General features: G+C 41.4%; 1 protein-coding gene and 1 long non-coding RNA gene across 30 annotated transcripts in view; one reads left to right on the forward strand and one right to left on the reverse strand.

Annotated features, from left to right (window-relative positions):
• LOC121453642 (dystrobrevin alpha) overlaps window positions 1–21,990 on the reverse strand; it is a 361,338-nt gene that overhangs the window by 124,169 nt on the left and 215,179 nt on the right. For all 29 annotated transcript variants that reach the window (XM_041660549.1, XM_041660545.1, XM_041660546.1 and 26 more), the window contains one exon: window positions 11,264–11,331. In XM_041660549.1, coding sequence (XP_041516483.1) covers window positions 11,264–11,330 — 67 coding nt within the window. In that variant the 5' untranslated portion in view covers window position 11,331. The remainder of the gene's footprint in view (window positions 1–11,263; window positions 11,332–21,990) is intronic.
• LOC121453645 lies at window positions 12,190–15,850 on the forward strand. The gene is made up of 4 exons (XR_005975037.1): window positions 12,190–12,256; window positions 13,804–13,990; window positions 14,318–14,378; window positions 15,603–15,850. It is a non-coding gene; the product is annotated as an uncharacterized LOC121453645 (long non-coding RNA).

Below are 21,990 nucleotides of genomic sequence, written 5' to 3' on the forward strand. Positions count from 1 at the left end.
TATTGATATTTATTGAGCTCTACATTTTTCTCTGCTCCCCTCCCTGCCTCTCCCCTCCCCCCTTCAACCCTCCCCCTATGTCCCCATGCTCCCAATTTATTCAGGTGATCTTGTCTTTTTCTACTTTCTACTTCCCATGTAGATTAGATCTATGTAAGTCTCTCTTAGTGTCCACATTGTTGTCTAAGTTCTCTGGTATTTTTTCTGTGAGACCTTCTACCAAGTGCTTCAGGAAACCTCAGTTTTCTCATTTACAAGGTTGGGATAATGATACATTAGCTATTTCACATGATTGCTGGAAAGGCAAATGAAGGAGATTCCTGATGCTCTAATGGAAGAGTCCTGCATTTGTGCTAATGTGTATCTTGAAACCTCAGAGGGGAGACTCTTTTCCAAAACCAACGTCTGCTCCTGTTCTGTGACAACCAGTTCCACCCTAGCATTGTAGGAACATGTTCTACTTTTCCATTCAAGAATCCATCATGAATCTTGATACCAAGACAGTAAGTAGTTCTGAAAACCCTGCTCAGAGTTTATGTCCCACCATATTCTAACCATCTTCCCCACCCAGTAATGTTTTATAATGACCCACCTAGAGTTACTGGGATGTCTCCTCACAGCCCACTGAGCTCTAGTGTTCCTCCTACCCTCCCTGATTGGGCCAATTGCTAGGCCATCTCCCAAGTAAGCAAGACTCTAAACAGATGCCTGCTTTTAAGTATTTTGTTATTCACAACGGAAATGAAAGCACATAGCTATATTTGGATACATATTAGAGCTTTCTCTTAATGAATGGGGCTCACATAACTGCTATACAAATGCTTGAAAATAGAACAGCAGGTATATGGACTCTTCCTGAAGCAGGAGGACTCGCAGGCCAATAAAATGCTTTTGCAAAGAATCAGGATGGCTTCATAAGTACCCCCCACTGATGGAGTTCCACATTTCACTGACTCTAAAGATTCACTTGGACATATTATTGTCTACTGTCCAGTTACTGGTTTGTTAACCACCAACCACTTATTCTTGTGAAGTGATATTGCTTGACAAGCAGGCTTCTTATACCAAGGTGAAGGTTTCTCAGTACAGGGTTTCAAATAAAAATGTTCTTAGGAAAAAGACATTCAACTTTCAACAAATGGCCGTGTAGGATTATTTCCAAAGAAAAGGAAGATGGGAATTTAGTGAAATTATGTATTGTTTGGCCTTTACTAATTAATTCTATCACTTCTTATTTGTGTGAACCTCAGCAACATTTTACTTTCCATCTCTAGATGGCCAAGTATGAGATGGGGATAAAAAAAGATAAACTTGAGTTAGCAATAGTGTAGTTCTGACCTCTGTTCTCAGTACACAGTGAACAATTAAAGCAAACACATGGTCTTTTTTTTTTTTAACTTTTTTTTTATTGAGAAAAGAAAAAAAAACAAATTTCCTCCTCCTCCCAGCCTCCCATTTCCCTCCCCCTCCTCCCACCCTTCTCCCCCTCCCCCCACTCCTCTCCCCCTCCCTCTCCAGCCCAAAGAGCAGTCAGATTTCCCTGCCCTGTGGTAAGTCCTAGGTCCTTCCCCACTCCGTGCATTTCTAGGAAGGTGAACATCCAAACTGGCTAGGCTCCCACAAAGCCAGCAATTACGTAGGTTCAAAACCCCGTGCCATTGTCCTTGGGTTCTCATCAGCCCTCATTGTTGGCCATGCTCAGAGAGTCCAGTTTTATCCCATGCTTTTTCCGTCACAGTTCAGTTGGCCTTGGTGAGCTCCCAATAGATCAGCTCCACTGTCTCAGTGGGTGGGTGCTCCCCTCGTGGTCCCGACTTCTTTGCTCATGTTCTCCCTCCTTCTGCTCAGAGGCTGTGGAGGAAGCGGAACACTCATCCATTGCTGGTGGGAATGCAATCTTGTGCAACCACTTTGGAAATCGGTGTTTCGGTTTCTCAGGAAATTCGGGATCAACTTACCCCTGGACCCAGCAATACCACTCCTGGGAATATACCCAAGAGATGCCCTATCACATGACAAGAGCATTTGTTCAACTATGTTCATAGCAGTATTATTTGTAATAGCCAGAACCTGGAAACAACCTAGATGCCCTTGAATGGAAGAATGGATGAAGAAAGTGTGGAATATCTACACATTAGAGTACTATGCTGCGTTAAAAAACAATGACTTCTCAAATTTTGCATGCAAATGGATGGAAATAGAAAACACTATCCTGAGTGAGGTATCCCAGACCCAAAAAGATGAACATGGGATGTACTCACTCATAATTGGTTTCTAGCCATAAACAAGGGTCACGGAGTCTACACTTGGTGATCCCAAAGAAGCTAAGTAAAAAGGTGAACCAAAGGAAAAGCATATAGTTGCCCTCTTGGCTATGGGAAGTAGACAAAATTGCCGGGGAGAAAATTGAGATCTTGGGGGTGGGGTGGGATGGGGGTAAGGGGAGATGGGGAGAGAGGGGGGAGAGAGGGAGAATGGGGGGAGCTTGGGGAAGGGGGAGGATTGGGATGAAGGAAGGTTGGATCGGGGAGCACGGAAGCACGGTTCTTAGTTAAGGGAGCCACCTTAGGGTTGGCAAGAGACTTGAACCTAGAGTGGCTCCCAGATACCCAAGCCGAGGTCCCCAGTTAGTTCCTTGGGCAGCTGAGGATGGGGAACCTGAATTGACCCTATCCTAGAGCAATAATGACGAATATCTTGCATATCATCATAGAACCTTCATCTGGTGATGGATGGAGACAGAGACAGAGACCCACACTGGAGCACTGGACTGAGCTCACAAACACACTGTCTTAAAAGGCTTCCTGGGCTAGTTCTGAACAGCAGTGGATAACAGAAAGCATCGCCTTACATGTGAGTTTTCCTCTATCTCCTCATCACTACAGCCCCCTTGGTCCAGTTCTCACAACTGGAACTGCAGAAATGTTTCATCCTGCCGATTGACAATTTACTTCTCAGTATTTGGTGGCTGCTCTCATCATCATAAGCATTGCAATTATAGACAAGAGGCTTTGTCACCACAAACTTTGAAGCTGAACTGGGGAGAGAGCTTTCACTTTTTCAATGTTGGTTTGAAGATGTTCAGCTCCATTCATGTCAGATAGTTATAGTGTTCATCATGCAGTGTGGCACACAAAGGGCACAGATACACAGGGCTGCTGCTATTATTATCAGGCATGTTGCTTCTGTGAGTTTCTTTGTGATGACTTTGATTCTTCCTCCCAGACTCATACTATTCTTCCTCCCTCTCCACCAGGATTCCTGGAGCTTGGCCCAATGCTTGGCTATGAATGTCTGCATATATTAAGATTTTCTTTTGATTTTCTGGCTTTGCATTAAAGATAGGACTTTGTATCTATTTAGATAGTTTATTTTAATTTTCTGTCCTAATTAATCTGTATATCATTTTCAAATTCATTATTTTCTTCTGGCATGCCAAAGATCCTTCCCATGTTAAAGTCTTTGGTAAATCTAATAGGACCTTGTTGGAAACAAACTCTCTAAGATGCCAATGGCAGAGTATAAGAAACACCTGTGTTCTGAATCTGCCTTTTTACTGCATGAAATTTTACTGGTGTTAAGTTTGGCTTATCAGTATCGAGTTTCCATATCTGTAAATAATGCTTTCAAAGAAAAAATAGGAGGTGTATATTCTTTGTATACGTTCATCAAGAACAATTCATTAAAGCTGGTCATAATTGTATCTACTTGTCATCCCATCACTAAGGAGGATGAAGTGGGAGGAACATGTTTAAGGCTAGCCTGAGCCACAGAGCCTGTATCAAAATAAAACAGGCAGATAAACAAACAAAACCATACAAGGAGATGTAGCCTCAGTTGGTAGAGTACTTGCCTAGAATGCACAAAGTCTTGGATTTGATCCCTAGGTACCACACACATTGAGCAATGGGGTTCAGTTCTATGTAGCTGGATGTAGGAAGAACATCAGAAGTTTAAGGTCATTCCAGGCTACATAGCAATTTTAAGGCCAGCCTGGGCTATGATAGACCCTGTATCAAAACAACAACAAACAAACAAACAAACAAAACAAACCAAGAACAATGAGTTAAATACCAGTTGGTACACCAAGATTGTGACCTAGCACACAATGATGTCTGTTAATTTCAGCAAGACCTTAGCCAAAGTCTGAGAAGGATAACCTTGTACTTCTGTGCCTCTCTCCCTTGTAGAGGTCCCTGGGCGTTTTTGCAAAAATGCATTTCTACAGGATGTGGTAAAGAAGGACACACATATGATGTGTGGGTATAGAGAATCACCTACGGCTCTCTTCTTGTCACTATTATGTAGGTCTAACTGATGCTGAAGAGCAAAATAAAGGGACTTAGATGTCTGTAAATGGTTCCTAGTCATATACGTTCTTTGTGTCTGATGATGTAAAATCTAATATTAAAGGGTTTTTGGTAAACAAGCAACAAAATACAGCTTTGCAGATACAACAGCCGGCTGCTTCATACAGACAATGGGGGCGGTGCTATGGGAACCGTGCTGGATTTGGTGAACAGACACTGTGGCATGCTCCATAGAGTTTATTTTTTTTTAAGCTCTCAAAAATAAATTTAGCTTTCTCTGACTTAATAAATTATGAACTTAATTTAATTTCACTTGAGTGGTGTTTTGTTGAATGCCTATGAGTGTTCTCTCTGTCTTCGTCTAAGTCTTTGATTAAAACCAATGGCCTAAGCAGAGCCACACGTACAGGCCCTGTGCTCCTGGAGGTCAGCCTTCCTCCAAGGCTGACTGAACCATTGATTGTTGCCCTACATAATCATAATACTACCTGCGAGTTCACTTCACTGTGACCCGGCTCACTTTTGTCCAACATATGCATAGTCTAAGAGCCTTTTCAACACTTTGTTGAAACTAAGGTTAACATTTATGTAATGGCATTTTTTTTTCTGATTTAGAATTCTGGTGACATTAAAGAGAAAAATATTTTATTTACTATTTTATTAAAATATGGGATTTAAATAAATGATAAAAGGAACCATGAAGAACGTTCTCCCATTGAATTCTTCTCTGGGAGGGGAATGCTTTTTTCATTTTATTTTATTATCCACTAATGGTGTTTATTTCTTTTTAAATTACATCAGTGGTATATAAGTCTTTAAAACTTGAAAATTCAGCTCACTCAAATGATATCAGGCCTGCTTCACACTAATATACAGTGGGAGATAAACATTAAAAGGCAGTGATAGATACCATTCTATATCTGTATATATTTGAAAAATATAATAAAACCATAAGGTATATGTATTTAAGAAAAAATGCTCTTGAACTGTCTCCTCAAACCTCTTCTGCCCATTTCATGGTTGGAAGATGTGTTGGAAACAGGAGCAAAGATGTATGTAAGAAATCACACACATTCACAGCTATCAGTTACAAGCCCTGTGTTTTTTCTTTTAATCCACCTGTCTCAGTTAGGTTTCTATTGCTGCAACAGAACACCAAGTTCGGGAGAAAAGGGCTTATTTGGCTTATACTTCCTTATTGCTGTTCATCACTGAGGGAAGCCAGTATATGATTTTAAACAGGACAGGATCCTGGAGGCAAGAGCTAATGCAGAGACCATGGAGAAGAGCTGCTTCCTGGCTTGCTACCCATGGCTTGCTCACCTGCTTTCTAACCCAGGATCACCAGCCCAGGTATCGCACCTTCCACACCGGGTTGGACCTTCCCCTGTTGTGGGGCAATGCTCTTGCACACTGTAAAGATTTGCCACTCATATTGGTTTACTAAAACACTGATTGGCCAGTAGCCACAGGAAGTATAGACAGGGCAACCAGACTAGGAGAATTCTGGGAACAGGAAAGGCAGAGTCAGTCACTAGTCAAACATAGAGGAAGCAAGATAAGAATCTCTCACTGAGAAAAGGTACCAAGCCACATGGCTAAACATAGATAAGATAGATATGGGTTAAGTTAAGTTGCTAGTTAATAAGCCTGAGCTAATAGGCCAAACAGTTTATAATTAATATAAGTTTCTGTGTGTTTCTTTGGAACTGAATGGGTGCAGAACCAGGCAGGACAGAAACTTCTGTATATATGTATACATATACATACATATTCTGTATACACTCTGTCTATACTAATTCAGAAAACACTTTACAGTTGGATCTCATGGAGGCATTTTCTTAAATGAGGCTCCTTCCCCTCTGGTGAGTAGCTTGTGTCAAGTTGACACAAAAACAGAATAGCATCTTTTCATGTTTTTCCCTTCCATTTTTCTTTGTATTTCTCTCAAACATATTCTCATTAATTTTCTTTTTTTTTAATTTATTTATTAAAGATTTCTGTCTCTTCCCCGCCACCGCCTCCCATTTCCCTCCCCCTCCCCCAACCAAGTCCCCTTCCCTCATCAGCTCAAAGAGCAATCAGGGTTCCCTGCCCTGTGGGAAGTCCAAGGACCACCCACCTCCATCCAGGTCTAGTAAGGTGAGCATCCAAACTGCCTAGGCTCCCACAAAGCCAGTACGTGCAGTAGGATCAAAAACCCATTGCCATTGTTCTTGAGTTCTCAGTAGCCCTCATTGTCCGCTATGTTCAGCGAGTCCAGTTTTATCCCAGGCTTTTTCAGACCCAGGCCAGCCGGCCTTGGTGAGTTCCGGATAGAACATCCCCATTGTCTTAGTGTGGGAATGCACTCTAAGTGGGGTGCACCCCTCGCGGTTGCGGTCCTGAGTTCCTTGCTCGTGCTCTCTCTCCTGCTCCTGATTTGGACCTTGAGATTTCTGTCCGGTGCTCCAATGTGGGTCTCTGTCTCTGTCTCCTTTCATCGCCTGATGAAGGTTAATATTTAGGAGGATGACTATATGTTTTTCTTTGGGTTCTCCTTCTTATTTAGCTTCTCTAAAATCTCTAATTATAGGCTCAATGTCCTTTATTTTTCTCATTAATTTTCTCCCTTTCCTCCTATTCATTCGTCAAACCAATCCACAAACCAACCAAGCAACCAACTGACAATTGACCAACCAACCAACGAGTCTTCTAGTTTTGCTATTCGCTTTATTACACGGAAAGTTTTACATCTTCTACATGTGTTTGCCATTTATGTTTTGATAGCTCATTATAAAATATTTTACATAAAGTATTCTTATATTCTTAGACATCTTGCTCATTTAAAAAGTTCATTCAACAAATATTTACAACATGAAAATAGAACTTATAAATTATGTTCCTGAACTATTTGCTATGCCTGATGACTGATTGAGTACATGTGTGTGTGTTATATATAAAAGAGATGAAGAGGAGGAATGAGATAATGTCCTAAGTGCAATCATTACTTAAGTCCCTATATTCTTTGAGAAGCTTGCACCTACACTCTTGAACATGTCTTATTTATCCCTGAGCACATTTCTTTTTAAAATAAATTTTAGTTCTGCGTCATATGGGATTACCCCGAAATCTTTTCCTCTATACTCCGAAGGATCCCATTTTTGCCTGAGTAAAGTTTCCTAAAAGATGAAGGAATTCCTTAGTTGCCTGGGACTCTTTGTTTAGGGTTGAAGTCTTGTGTACTTTCCTTGTCCACTTTGGCAAATCTATTGTTGTCTTTGTTCAGCTCAGGTTTAGGCAGTCACATTAGTGAGACTTTACGGGTGTAGCATCTGACATTCCTAGGAGATAAACTCTCTGAGCCTCTGGCTCTTACAGTCTTTCGGATCCTTTTTCTGCAATGTTCCCTGAGCCTTAGGTGTAGGAGTTGTTTGTAGATTTATCCATTTGGACTCTCCACTGAAGAGTGCACCAATTGGTTATCCAATACCAAATGGTCAGCATTGAGAGCATGTAGACAAATAACATTATACAGACTGAACAGGCTATGTTCAGGAATATATGTTAAATAAACATGTATGCCAGCTGGGCCTGAAACTCCCTTCCTAGGCCTAACTTTAGAAATATTTCTTCAGGCCTTTAGGCCTTAGATTTCTCATTTTCCCTGAGCATTTAACTTCAGAACTTTTCATTGTTAATCCTAACTAGGGTACTTTGAGATGTAAATTTCTCAGTCTCTTGCCAGTTTTTCACCACCCCAGTGTCTTTCTAAGGACCTGGATATCAGCCCCAGAAAAGTAATCATTGAGAGAGATGGGCCCCTGTCCCTCAGTCTCCCTGGAAGAAGAGCCCAACATCTAAATTGTCATCATTAGTAATCAGGTGGCCTAATCCCACTGACCAACCCCAGAGCACAAACCCTTCCGATGCAGGAGGTAGTCTTTTTACTGAAACACTTTCGTAAGTCTTTAGTTGCCCGTTTAGCTTGTGTAATCGTGAGATGAGACTATTCTTTCACAACTATAATATTCAGAACAACAAATCGGCCTCCCCTTCACCACTTTCTTTTTTTTAAAAAATGAATTGTTTCTAGATAAAATATAATTAGCCACTTGTATGAATTCTTAGTCCTGTTTTTGCTTTCTGAACATCACAGATTCCTGGAAGATGTTTTATTTTTGGCTATTTTAACATAATGCCAAGAAGATCGTCTTAGTCTGTGTGACAGTTCACCCAACAACAGCGTTTCTTCCCTTTGGGCTCTGGCAATTGTTTCCCTGCTGAGGAGGCGTCTCAGTGGTGAGCTAAAATGCTAGTGAAACCAAAGGACCAGTAAAGCCAGCCATTCACAGGCCTTGGCCAGTATCTGAGTCTCCGGCCCATGTGGGAAGAGAGACACCTAGTCTGAATAAATAAATAAGTCTGACTGGCTTATTTATTCTAATCATTCCTCAGTAGAGTTCACAAAGCTGTGTAAGAAAGCCTCGTGGCATCCTGCGGCATTCTTAGGAAACGGGAAACATAATAGATTCACAGTTCTCCCAAGTCTCCCTGTCTTCCACTCTCTCGACAGAATCTCAGGTAGCCCATGCTGGCCTCCCACCCATTATATAGCCAAGGATAACTTTGTGTTCCGCATCCTCCTGCCTCTACCTGCCTGGTGCTAAGATTACAGGTGAGCATCAACAAGTCTGGCTGCTGCTTCTTCAACATGAGATTTATGTCAAGTTTTCCTTGAGTCGAGTTTTAATTTTGTAGACATGTATAACATTGCTTTTTACTTGTGCCAGGAATTGCACCAGATAGGGAAGAAACTTAGTTAAGTATTGCTCAAACCATTAAGTAAGCATACTTTTGTAATCATTAGAGTGTGCCAACTGCTGAATATTTAGTATTCCAAAGGCAAGTTGATGTGGGCTTCCCCTAGCTATGCTGTGAATATGTTTTATTACCATTGGTTAATAAAGAATCTGCTTTGGGCCTATGGTAGAACAGAATATAGCCAGGTGGGAAATCTGAACAGAGATATATATAGAGAGTAAGCAGAGTCAAGGAGACATCACGTAGCTGCTGGCATCTGTCAGCCACAGCCTAGTAGCAATACACAGATTAATAGAAATGGGTTAATTTAAGAAGTAAGAGTGAGCTAGAAATATGCATAAGCTAATAGGCCAAACAGTGTTGTAATTAATATAGTTTTTGTGTGATTATTCGGGTCTTGGGTGGCCAGGAACAAATAAGCAGTCTCCACCTACAGCAAGTTAAAAGATTTGACGTATTTTCTTTTTTATAGAAAATATTAATAATTTTTCTGTGTCTGGTAGAATATTTCCTGATGATGGAGATTCCTCAGAAGTTAAGGCAAGCTTTCTCCACCAAAGACATTGCTCTTTAATTCCCTCCCCCCGGTATTTTAGTTATGCAACTAGGTATTTTTTCTTTAAAAATTTTGTTTTTAATTAAAAATAATTCTGTTTATATGTGGTACACACTATGCTGTTCTGATCCATGTAGAAAGATTTAGTCTAGCTAACTACTATCCCATTACTTATTTAATTCTTTATCTTTTGACGGGGATAATATAAAATATCTGTTCCTTATAGAAAAGTTGAAAGATGTGACACATCATTGACAGCAGTATAGTAGTTTTTTAAAATTTACTCCTCTGGTCTAACCAAGACCTTGGCAGATCATAACCAGATGACAGCAGGAGATACTGGAGAGTCTCAGCTGATACTCTCGCAGACACTTCAGACTCTGTGGTCGTGCACGTCTTTAATCCTAGCTCTTTGGAGGCAGAGGCAGACGTAGGTGGATCCCTGTGAGTTTGAGACCAGCCTGGTCTTCAGATTGAGTCCCAGGATGGCCAAGGCTACACAGAGAAACCCTGTCTCAAAACAATAATAAGACAAGAAAAAAACAGCAACAAAACAAACCAACCAACAAACAAACAAAACAAAACAAAACAAAACAAAAAAGCCCTCTGTACATACAGAAGTCCAGCGGATGTCTAGAAGTCCCCATGTCAATTCTACTTCTCTTCAGCTACTTACAACACTGCAGGAGTGCTGGCATATGATTGGGAAATGATTTACCTTCACCCCTATTACCGGGAACTTTTTTCCCAACTACCATTTCTGCCAATCATATCCCATTTTCTGTGTACCTTTTTTTCTGTCCCTTTTCCTTCCTAAGGGAAGGAGTTTACAAGCCATTTCTAAGCACTCTTAAAAAACAAAACTCACAGAAGAAGAGAACTGAAATGTTTCTCTTTATAACATTTAATTTGAGAAGGATGTTTCTCCTCTTTTTATGAACAACCAAGTGGTCTGTAAGGGAGATGCCACCAGCAGCAGCCGTGCAACCTTCATGAGCATCCGCAGGCCAGCCATAGAACACCACCAGCGTTTGTGGCTCCGAACCTCAGTCACCCCGACTGCTCGTATCTTTCTCAGCCTTTGTTTTTATTTTAATGGTTTTGAGATAGCCTGCCTTCCAAAGGAGGACGAAATGACAGCTTACAGTGTTATCTTTCTTTGGTCCAGTTTGGTCAGCATGCCCACTTAGTAAATGTATTATATCATTTTCCAGGGAAGACATCAAGGATGTGTTCCACTGCTTTTATGCTATGGCAGCCACTTGGCCAGGGCGTGCGGACTTCAGATCCCAGTGGACTGTATTAAAGTCAACACTGAGTAACGTCATCAGGTGTTTCTGCTTGGGTGTAAATATACAGATCCAGAAACAAATTTTTAATGTATGAAATACAGAGTGAGAATCAGATTATAAGTCCCCGACTAATTTAATTCTCACCTAACAAGAGGCTGAAACGGCCAAGCGCATATTTATGCAAGGAACTGGGGATTTTCCGGAGAAACCCAGATGCTCTCAGGACTACATGGTTATTTCTGGCTTTCCCATGAATATTCAATGAACAGTGAAGGGGGTTTCCTTAAAAGTTCCATACTCACTCATCTCTGCAAACAGCTGTCTTCTCTCTGCCATGGTAGTTCCTCTTTTCCCGCTATCTTCAATCATTCTGTGGGACAAAATTGTGACAATATGCGTCAGTCTCATGGTAAGCAGGCAGACAGACATTTCTAGGTAAGCACATTAAACGCACTTGGGCCACAGACAAAAAATCATCCACTGAACTTGTTTATTTCAGAGTACTGGGGGCTGGGGAGGTGGCCCAGTAGGTAAGGCACATGGCCTGTATGTATGAAGACCGTGAAGAGTTTGGATCCTTAGAACCCAACGAAAAGCAGGACAGGCCTGGCTGCTGCCTCTATTCCCATTACTTGGGAAATAGACACAGGGGATTCCTGAAGCAAGACACTTGATTTCAACTTAGGGCCTCCATACGGATCCCCTAAAACATATAAACTACACACAAAAGTATTTTCTTTATACTTTTATACATTTATAAGTAAAATATATCATTCATTTTGATTACTGTGCATATTCCCCATACGCCATATAGTTGTTGAAAGGGAAAGAAATGCTTTCTTTCCTAACATGAGGGAAACCATGGAGTTGACCTGGTCTAGCTGCCTGGAGAGGCATGGATCACAGGTCTTTCAGGTTAGAGTCTGTGCCTCCTGGGGCACTGTGTGCCTTCCAGTTTCTGAGAAACTGAGGCATTCCCTCAGACAGTGAAACATTCAGGGTTCCTGTGCATCTTTGCATTCCCTAGAAGTCAGCAGAGCATTCAGAAGCTTGGCTGGACAATTAGTCTTAGACATTAACCTTGTGTACCTTGTACAGCTTGCAAATGTCATTGTATCCTGGCAACTACAATTGTATTTATTCTTCCTAGCAACCACAGTTATATTCTGTTTCTGATAAGGGTATAAGAAGTCTGATTGCTTGCAATAAGCTTGTCTCTGCCACAGACATATAGCAACCCCTCAGACCTGTCTGGTTGACATTACCACTGACCATAACCAGCTAATCCTAGTTTGGTAAGTGCCGGTGCTTATACTAATTTAAAAATTACTAAACAGTATATGACCCAAATGCTATAACTAAATACAGCCATTGTGCTGATTTGAATGAGAATGGTCCCCCTATAAAGCATATGCTCAAACACTTGAATACTTGGTCTCTACTTGGTGGAATTTGGGGGGGGGGGGAAGGAATTGGAAGTGTGGCCTTGTTGGAGGAGGTGTATCATGTCACTAGGGAGTGAGTTTTAAGGTTTCGAAAGCCCACAGCATTTAAGGTTAGCTCTCTCTCTCTCTTGCTCTCTTTCCCTCCCTCCCTCCCTCCCTCCCTCCCTCCCTCCTCCCTCCCTCCCTCCATCTCTTTCCCCCCATCTCTCCCTCCCTCCTATTTGTGGATCAGATATAAGCTCTCAGCTACTGCTTTGGTGTCAGGCCAACCTGCCTGCTGTCATGGTTCCTGCCTCAAGAGCTTGGATTCTCTCTCCCTAGATCTTTGCGCCCAAATGAATGTTTCCTTTTTTAAGTTTCCTTGGTCATGGTATCTTACCACAGCAATAGAAAAGTAACTATAACAACACCTATTTAATCGCCTATTTAATGGTGGGTGGTTTACTTCATGTCGAGTACCTCTTACAATTCTGAGGCTACCTATTTAGATTAGAGACCACATTTCTCGGCTCCCATGCAGCAGATGAGGACCCAGGGACTTCATGGATGAAGGATGCAGAACCCCAGAACTCCAGGGTTGCGCCTGCTGCTTGTTCCTTGTATAGCCACAGCCTCAGTGTAGAAGCAGGTGAATTTCTATTGTTAATCTTTAAGTGTAACTTACAATAGTTTTCCTGTACATAATTATTTGATGCAAGTGGTTGGGTTCATGTTTTTTTCTTCAACCATGCCATCATCTCCTGTAGGTCATTTTTAAAAAATGCTATTAAAATAAAAACAACTAAGACAGAGGGTAGAAAATTGGACTCGAGGAAGAAGATAATGAGAAAGTTAATAGTAGTGTTATTTAGTAACAAGGATGGCTTTATTATAAGTATTGAGAATTTATGATTTGATGAGCTTGATTTTTATTATATCTGGTTAAACTTTAAAGACATGAATCCAGGGTCTTACACATGCTAGGCTAGTGCTCTTCCATTGAACTACCCTCAGATATTTCATCCTGATTTGAAATAGAATTTTGCTAGATTGCCCAAGCTGATCTTCATTTCCCAATGTCTCAGTAGCCTGGATCTCAGGTGTATACCACCATGTCTGGCTTTAATTCAACCATCAGTGTTGTACACAGGCATATGCATGTATACCATCCCACCTCCCATGTTGATTCTCAGGCATGGTGAACATATGACATGCCTGCAAGGATGTTTGGCTTTTCTTTGGATAGGTCCTTCCCTTCCTAAAAAGAGTTTTGTTCGTGTCTCCCTAATTTGTAGTGAGTCTCAGGTCTACGTCTAGCTGTGTCTTACTCTGAAATCAACCCCAGCTCTATGACGGCCTTGATTCTGAACCTCTGTAGTTCACAGAGCTTTCCTCTTGATGATGTGTCTGTTCCCCAGAACTTTGCCTTGGACCACCTACCCTCCAGAAAGTGTGCTGCAATGGGCCCTGGATGAAACAGCTGCTGAATCACAGATCCTCCTTGCAGATTGCTTACTCTAGAGTAAGGTATTATTGACCCGTAGCGATCTGAAGAACTTTTGCTTCCTGATTCGCATCCCATCTCCTTCACTGCAGAGGAAGTGGGTAGGTAACACCTGACATGTACCAAGTCATCCGGATATAGCTCCCAGTTTTTATTTCAAGGGCTCAGAAATAGAAGGGAGGCAGCGGGAGGGCAGGGAACAGAGCCAGCGGTACATTCCTGTATCTGTCTATGTGCTGGGACAGGATGGGAAGAACGTTAGAATAAACATGAAGGAATGCAGGCTGGGACTGACTGAGCATATCTGTGAGGTTAAGAGTGGCATTTGAGGTCATCGCTCTGACTGCCTGGACCACTCACTTGCACAGAAATGTTCGTTTCTAAGCTAACTGTGCTTTTCTGAAGTGAGTAACCTCATTCTTTTTAAGATTCTTCACAGGCAGCAGTGTTACTGAAGAAATGAATGAAAAGGGAATGCAAAAAATAGAGGTGAGAAAAAGAATAGTTGTATTTTTTTTACACAAAATAGACATTCAAATTATACTTCCAAAATCTAGCACAGAAAAATGAAATTCAAACCATAATCATTTCAGAGGGTCATTATCTAAAAAGGGGAAAAACAAATTTATTTATGTTTATCAAAACAGGGCTATAAAATTTTAAGCAAAATCATACGTCATGCAATAGTTGAAAAAGTTGCAAACTCCATAAGTGTCAGCTTCTGATTTGTTCATCACCACTTTTGTTGTTGTTATTAATTCCCTCATAAAAGAACCATAAGCTACACAATGATTGCTAATAATTGCTAAGGTAAAGCATAGACCTTATGAGGGAAAATTCATTGGTGTTACATCTTAGGAGGCATAGAAATACAGCAGCAGAGAAAAAGGCAAACGGTGTGCCTCCCATTATCTCCAAATTTCACGGGAAGCATCAAGCCAGGTTCAACTGATAATCTTCACTTTCTTCAGTCATTACAGCCAAGGAAGGAACGGGCATACTAGCTTCCATCTCAGACTGATTCAGTGGGAGATGTCTGGGACTCTTTCTCTCTACTGCTATCTTCCTTGATCACGCTCCACAATATCCTTTGAGACAGGTTCTCTTAGGGAAGCTGGAACTGGCCAGTCGGTCTAGAATGGTGGCCACTGAGTCTAGAGTGTCTCTGCCTTTCCAGTGCTGGAGACACAGGTGCCACCACATGACGAGACATTTTACATCAGTACAGGGGATTGCAGGCCTTCACATAGCTAACACTTTACTGGTTCAGCTGTCTCCCGAGCCCCTCAGCGGGGACAGCTCTTGAAGTGTGTTCAAGCATCAGGTAGGTGAGGACCACCATTGTGGACTCCGCGGCTTCCAGTCTAACTTACCAAAGGAAGTGACACTGTAATACTCCACCACATTTTTGTCACCTTACAAACAGAACAGCAAGGCCCTCGGAAGAGGTTATCCTGAGTGCGTCTACAGGGTGCATTTTTGCTTGGAAAGCAACGGAGCTTGGCTAGGATCTCTAGTTTTCATGAATTTTAGTGAAACAACAGCTATCCGAAGTTATATGGTAGAGGTGAAGGGACAGTATTATTGTTTGCCACAAGGTGTGGCTCACTTGTTCAATTGATGTCTTTCCTTGTAGATGGGATATTCACAAACTTATGCTAGCATGGTAAGAGAATGATGAGTCCCTTCTGCTAGCTCCTGATTAACTCTCAGTTCCCAGGACTACACAGGTACCTGCTGCCTTCACCACTAACCTGCACCCCCTTACGAGGAAACACTCCTAGAGTAGGAGCTCCAACACGGATCTCCCTCTGCTTCCTGCCTGCGGACCGTGAGCACTTGTCTCCTGCTCCTACAATCATGTCTTCCGACCACGACAGATGACTGCAAGCCATGAGCCCCAGTAAAACCACCCAAAGGAAATGTTTGAAAAGAGCTGTAAGTTTTTAGACACTTTCATAGTCTCCTAAGATCAAAAGATTAAAAAGACATGACCTTATGGAGCTCTGTGCTTTTTAAGATCCCCTTTTAGAAACGGAATATTTTTTTCCTAGTAAGTATTTATAGCTTGGTGTAATATATGCCACATGCAAGCATGTACTGCTCGAAGTGGTAGCTTATTTATGAGGTTTGAGAATGACATCAAAGAATCAGTGATTCTAGCATAGGAGGATAAAAAACAAACAGTACTTTTTTTTTTAAAGATGGAAGAGTTCAGGAAAAATGATTACAGTTAGAAGGAATCGTGGGAGAGCACATAGATCTCTAGAGGGTATGGCACTCAGGGGAACTGGGAATTAGGCAGCATCTCTGTGTGCAAGTGTTAGTGGAGATGCGGAGAAATGAAGCGGCCTCAGATTTGGACAGTCTGACGTCTAGACCAGAATGGGACCTCCGTCCTACAGGAGAGAGCCAGGGTACCACTCAAGGCTTAAGAAGACTTTGTACACAAAGGTTTAGATTTTGGCAAGGTGACTCTATCAGGTTAAGTGGGAGAAAGACTGAGTAGTCAGGAGAGTAGGTGTGGTTATAGGAAGTGTTCAGTTAGCTGAATGTTTCAGGATCTTAGAACAAGACTCGTGTGTATAAAGTCATCCTTTGCCTTGGTGCCTCTGCTGGATAGTCTTGGTCTTATGTCAAGCTGACAGAGCTAGAGTTAACTGAAGGGAAGGAACCTCAATTAAAAAAAAATTCCTCCTCCATAAGATACTACTGTAAGGTTTTTTCTTGATTAGTGATTGATTGGAGAGGGTCCAACCCATTGTGGGTGGCACCATCCCTGGCCTGGTGGTCCTCTGTTTCATAAGTAAGTGGGCTGAGCAAGCCAGTAAGAAGCACCCTTCACAGCTCTGTGTCAGCTCCTGCCTCTGGTTCTTGCTCTGCTTGAGTTCCAATCCTGACTTCCTCGAGTGATGAACTGTGATATGGAAGTATAAGCTAAATAGACTCTTTCCTCCCAGACTTGCTTTTTGATCATAGTGTTTCATTGTAGCAACAGAGACCCTAACTAAGACAGTGCCCATCAACAGATGAACAGATAAAGAAAATGTGTCATAGATAAATGATGGAGTGTTGTTAATAAAGAGGATCATGTTAGGTCATTTGCAGGAGGATGGACAAACTGGAGACTGTTAAGTTAAGCAAAAGAAGCTAGACATAGAAGGATAAATACTCTATGTTTTCTCTCAGGTGTGGAATTTAGACTTTTGTTCTTAAAGACATGAAAATGAAAGGGGAATAGTGGAAGTCGGTGGTAGGGACAAGATTGGGCACTAGAGGGTTACATATTGTCACAGTATATTATATACAGGCATGATATGCCAAAACAAAGCCTAGTTTTATTAAATTAATATGTGCTAATTATTTTTAAAGTTAAGGAAACTACAATGTGTTAAGAAGGGCCCTGACAGTCTATATCTCTGGGGAGCTTTGAAATGAAGCATCAAACAGCTTAGGACCCAGTAAGAAGTAAAGTAGAGGCTATACAAGGAGAAGGAGTGCAAAATGCTACTTTCTAGGCAAGACGCAGCCAATGTATACATGGTCTCATGGCAATTCAGGATGCCTGAATTGGCTGGGTCTGCACAAGACTCTGCCTGTCAACAGCCAATCACAAAGGGGCTCAAGGGGCCACACACTCTCCTGCTGATGTATGGACAACTGATGGATTCTTGGGGAAGGACAGCCACTGTCTTTAGTTGTAACTCAGAGAGTCACACAGAGGGTCACGGTTAAAATCAGTGGGTCGCTAAACAAAAAGACAGGAAAGTAGCAGGAGGGGGGATGACAGGAACGGGAGGACACTCAAGAGGGGTGTGGGTGAGAGCAAACAGAATGTAGTCTATGTGTGTACCAACTATCAAAGAGCAAATTTAATTGAAAATGTATAAAAATAACACTTGTAGAGGTGAAATGTTAGACGAAATACAAATTGTATTTTAGCTTGGTGGGTGTAAGGTCCCACGGCAATGCAACACCCTCAAGATATTTCTGGAGTGGCATTGCTCAAACTCAACACCATCCTTGATAAATACTTGTTAATTACACACAATAGATAAGATGTTTGAGAGGAACAACTTAAACTGATGGTGCCTTACACTATACAACTTCCTAAAAATCACAACCTTGAGAGGAAATAGGGGGGCATCTTGAGACTCAGGCAGGCAAAGTTAAATATCACGGTTTTTCTCAGGGCAAATCATCAACTTCATTTAAATTTTGTGCTTAATTTTAAAATTCCTAGGCTTGCATGGGTCCATCTGCCAGTAACAGCATCCGTGATGTTTCTGGGTGATGCAGATTAGGATTTCCTGAAATTGGTAAGCTGAAAGGAATATACTAAGACTGGCTAACTTAGCGGAAAAGAGTCCCAGACCTCTGAAACCTGCTGGGAAATGCCTTTGCACGTTATTTCTTAATGGCTGCCTCCTGTTGGAAAGTATTGTCAGACTGGAAAGAACTGTGGAGAGTAAAACAATCCTGGGCGTTCAAGTTTATGTAACCCTAGAAACATGTAAACACGCCAGATCACACACGAGTTCACATTCACAATTGAGAGCTGCGTGAGCCTGCAGTGTTTGCAGAGCTGTCTGGCTCGCCCCTGCTCTTCCTCCTCTTTAGCAAGTTCATGAAGACTGTGGGTTTCATGTCACTATATTAAACTCATCCAACAGTTTATTTCCTTTTCTTTTGCTCCATGTGGGTGAAAAAATGCTGAGGTCAGCAATCACACCGTTTTTGCCATCCGAGAGTTAATAACCACACAGCCCATCTCTAGCTCCTTTCCGCCTCTGGTTGTTTAATTGGTGCCATATAAACACCTGTTGTCACTGTGGTGATGAAAGCTTCTCATAGAACCTTTCAGATTTATGTTCGAGTCCTAATCTGTGCAAACATAAAAAAGTATTCCGAATTTTTTCTTGAGTCCAAATGGAACTGTGCTTCCTCCCTAGGCCTTTATCTATATTAGCCTGTGGCAGTAGGAAAATATTGTGGTTAATACAAATGCGTTATGGACCTATCATTTATCCACCCACCCACCTACCCACCTACCTATCTATCTCACTGGGTCACACTACAGCTTCCATGACAAGATTGATTTTTTCTTTTTTTTTCTTTTTTTCTCATAAATTTTATTTTATTTTTTTGAGGTGGGAGGTTGCAAGGGTAAACATGAAGGGACAAAATAGGAGTAGAATTGAGATTCATGGTATGAATGACACATAAAATAAACAAAAAAGGAAGTTAAAAATAAATAAAAAGCATAAAGTAATCAAAATTAAAACTACAGAATCTGGCCAAAGAATGGTCCCAGCTGTCATTGTCTCAGTCCTTGTCTGTCTCACGAAGTGGCCCATATAACTTTTAATTCGTTATTGACTGAGGGTACATCCTTGCTCTTATGAACACCTGTCCTCATATGGGGTACGGGCTCTAGAGTACAAGGCCAGGATTTTCTTGAAATTCGGAATGACTCAAATAGAGCTTCAGGATAGTGACTTTTTTTCTGTGTTTTCATCTAACTACAGACAGAATGAGAACAGAGGCTTGCAGATTTTTTTTTTCTGTTTTGAGTATCTTATGGGCCCAAGGGAGGCAGCAATGTAGTTTAGCACGTGCAGTTTCTAAACATCTTTTTTCAGACTTTAGCTGTGTTTCTAAACTGTCTGGGGTGCATCTAAAAGGTCCAAGTGCACCATGTCCACATTCCGTATTCAAAGGACTGGTACTCTGGATAAGGTCGCTGGACTTGGTTGATGGGTAGCAGAGATACTTCAGATAGAACAAATTGCTGGGAATCTGCCTGACTGGCCATTACACTAAAGGAGTATATTGTGTCTCCTAAGTAGATAGGTGTATAGGAAGGTAGGTGGGAAGGTAGACAGATGGATAAATTATAGATGAATAGATAATAGATATAAGATAGATGATAGAAAATAGATAACAGATTGCAGACAAATAGATAATTGATGGATGAATAATAGAAGATTGACAGATAGATGCTAGATAGATAGATAGATAGATAGATAGATAGATAGAAAGTCACACAGTAACCCCTTTGTCCATTCATCTTTACTTGCAAGTGTTTATTGCAAAGAGTCATTGATTTGGCTCGAGGCCTCTGGTTTCTGCTACAATATCAATGCTGGGCCATCACTGGGACCCCCTCATCTATCTTGTTGTTGCCCTGTGTCATGGAGATCCTGCAGTTGTGTCTGCAGGACTGATCCCCTTCATGTGCTCTTGCAGATCACAAATGATGGGTGGATATTGGGTTGGGCCAACTCATCACCCTAGTTCTGGGGTTAGGTAGTTGCAGGGTTGGTTAGCACACCAGCTCTCCTTGGTCCTCACCACCAGGGTGAGCTTTCCTGAATTGCTCTGGCTACTTCACCCCTTACAAGGGGTGGGGCCAGTTCTCCTGCTTTCGTGCCCACAGGGTCAGCTCATACTTTTTCTTTTGATTTGAACTTTAAACCTCACTTGGGCACTCTGAACAGATAGGCTTTGAGTCACTTAGGCTATTCTGTGTCCCTCTTCCCATATTACATAAATCTCCAGCTGATTTCCACTATTACTCGTCTATTTAATTGGCCAGTTGGGGACAGTGATTGAGCATATACTGCTGGGACTACCTGAGCAAGAGCTTTCACCTTAAAAACCCTGGTAACAGGCTAAACTAGAAATATGATGCTCGTTGAATTTGAGTATAAACTTATTTGTATACTAGAGTGGCATTCTTAGGTTACTTTGTAATTCACTTTTATACTTTATAAGAGTTTGTGAAATGTACCTTGAGTCAATGGAGAAGATAATTAATTCCTTTGGGGAATGTAACTATGCATAAACATACACACATACAGACACAGACTCCTAAAGAGGTAGGCTTTACAAACTAGAAAATGCCATGTAAAAGCAAGAAAACCATTTTCATTCTAGAAAAAATTACTCTCTATCTTTCTTTTGAGTCAGGAAGGAATCTTCTGTACTCAGGGTGCACAAGATGTTTCAGGAAGGCTTTTTATTTGGTTTCATTTAATATTATTTGGCAAGAGAGGATGCCGGTTCCCTTTAGCAGTACAGGCTGTAGACTGGGGCTGGGTACAAACTGGCGTAAGGTCAAAGGAAGCTTTTGGAAGAATGATAAAACTCAGACTCCTCCATGTGAAATTCAGTTTCTAGAATGTCTCCGAAGGACCCGGGAGCCCTGGGTGAGGTTAATCAGAGGGAATTCAAGGCTCCCCAAGGGGAGATGACTGTAGGAAAAAGTCTTCTGACCCGTTGCTGTGAGGCTGCCATTGGGACCTGTAGATCCTTTTCAGACGACATGTGCCTTAGAGAATTATTGTGGTCTGGGTCTATGTTTTTTATGAGTGAAGATGTCGTAGGAACTGGCCTATTTTGTACTGATGGGTGAAGCTAATGATGACGACGCCCTTGTCTTTCTTGTGGGACTGCTGTTTTGAACTGGTTCTGTATTTATTTATTTTAGAGTCAGGGCCATGCTGTGTAGCTTAGCTGACCTCAAGCTTGCTGTCTTGTGAGGATTGGGATTACAGACCTGTGCCAATAGACCCTGCTTTTACCTTTAGAGAAAACCTTAGCACAGGGAATTGAACCTAGTGGTTTTCAGATGGTGGGTGACAGACAGCCTTTGTGCTATATTCACAGCATGGATTGTTCAGTCTTCACCTTCTGCACAGGAACTGGGAAATGAAGACTGTCAAATTGCCTGCTCTTTTCTCAACTTGGTATTCAATGTCCCTACTCTTAAACACACCTCTAATTATTTTTCCTAAATACCCAATAAATTAAAACACACAAATTAAATTATTTTCATTAGTTTATCAATAAGCCAATTTCAAATTTTGCAACTGAAGTCTTAAACTCTGTGCATCTCACTATGATGGGACTATGTTGCATTTATACAGAATCCAGAAGTAAAATATTCCAAAAAGCTTTAAGAATGATACTTCTATTTTTTTCAAGTGACTAGGCTAAATTTAGTTTTCTGGCGAAGTGATTGCAACAGAACCAATGAATTTAGCTGGAGATGTTATACAATCTTGTCTCTAATTTCTCTTAGTACGTAGTCTTTTCA

Source organism: Microtus oregoni, unplaced genomic scaffold (assembly GCF_018167655.1).
Source record: "Microtus oregoni isolate MIOR12 unplaced genomic scaffold, Mior012 000011F_ref0000422, whole genome shotgun sequence".
NCBI classification, from domain to species: domain Eukaryota; kingdom Metazoa; phylum Chordata; class Mammalia; order Rodentia; family Cricetidae; genus Microtus; species Microtus oregoni.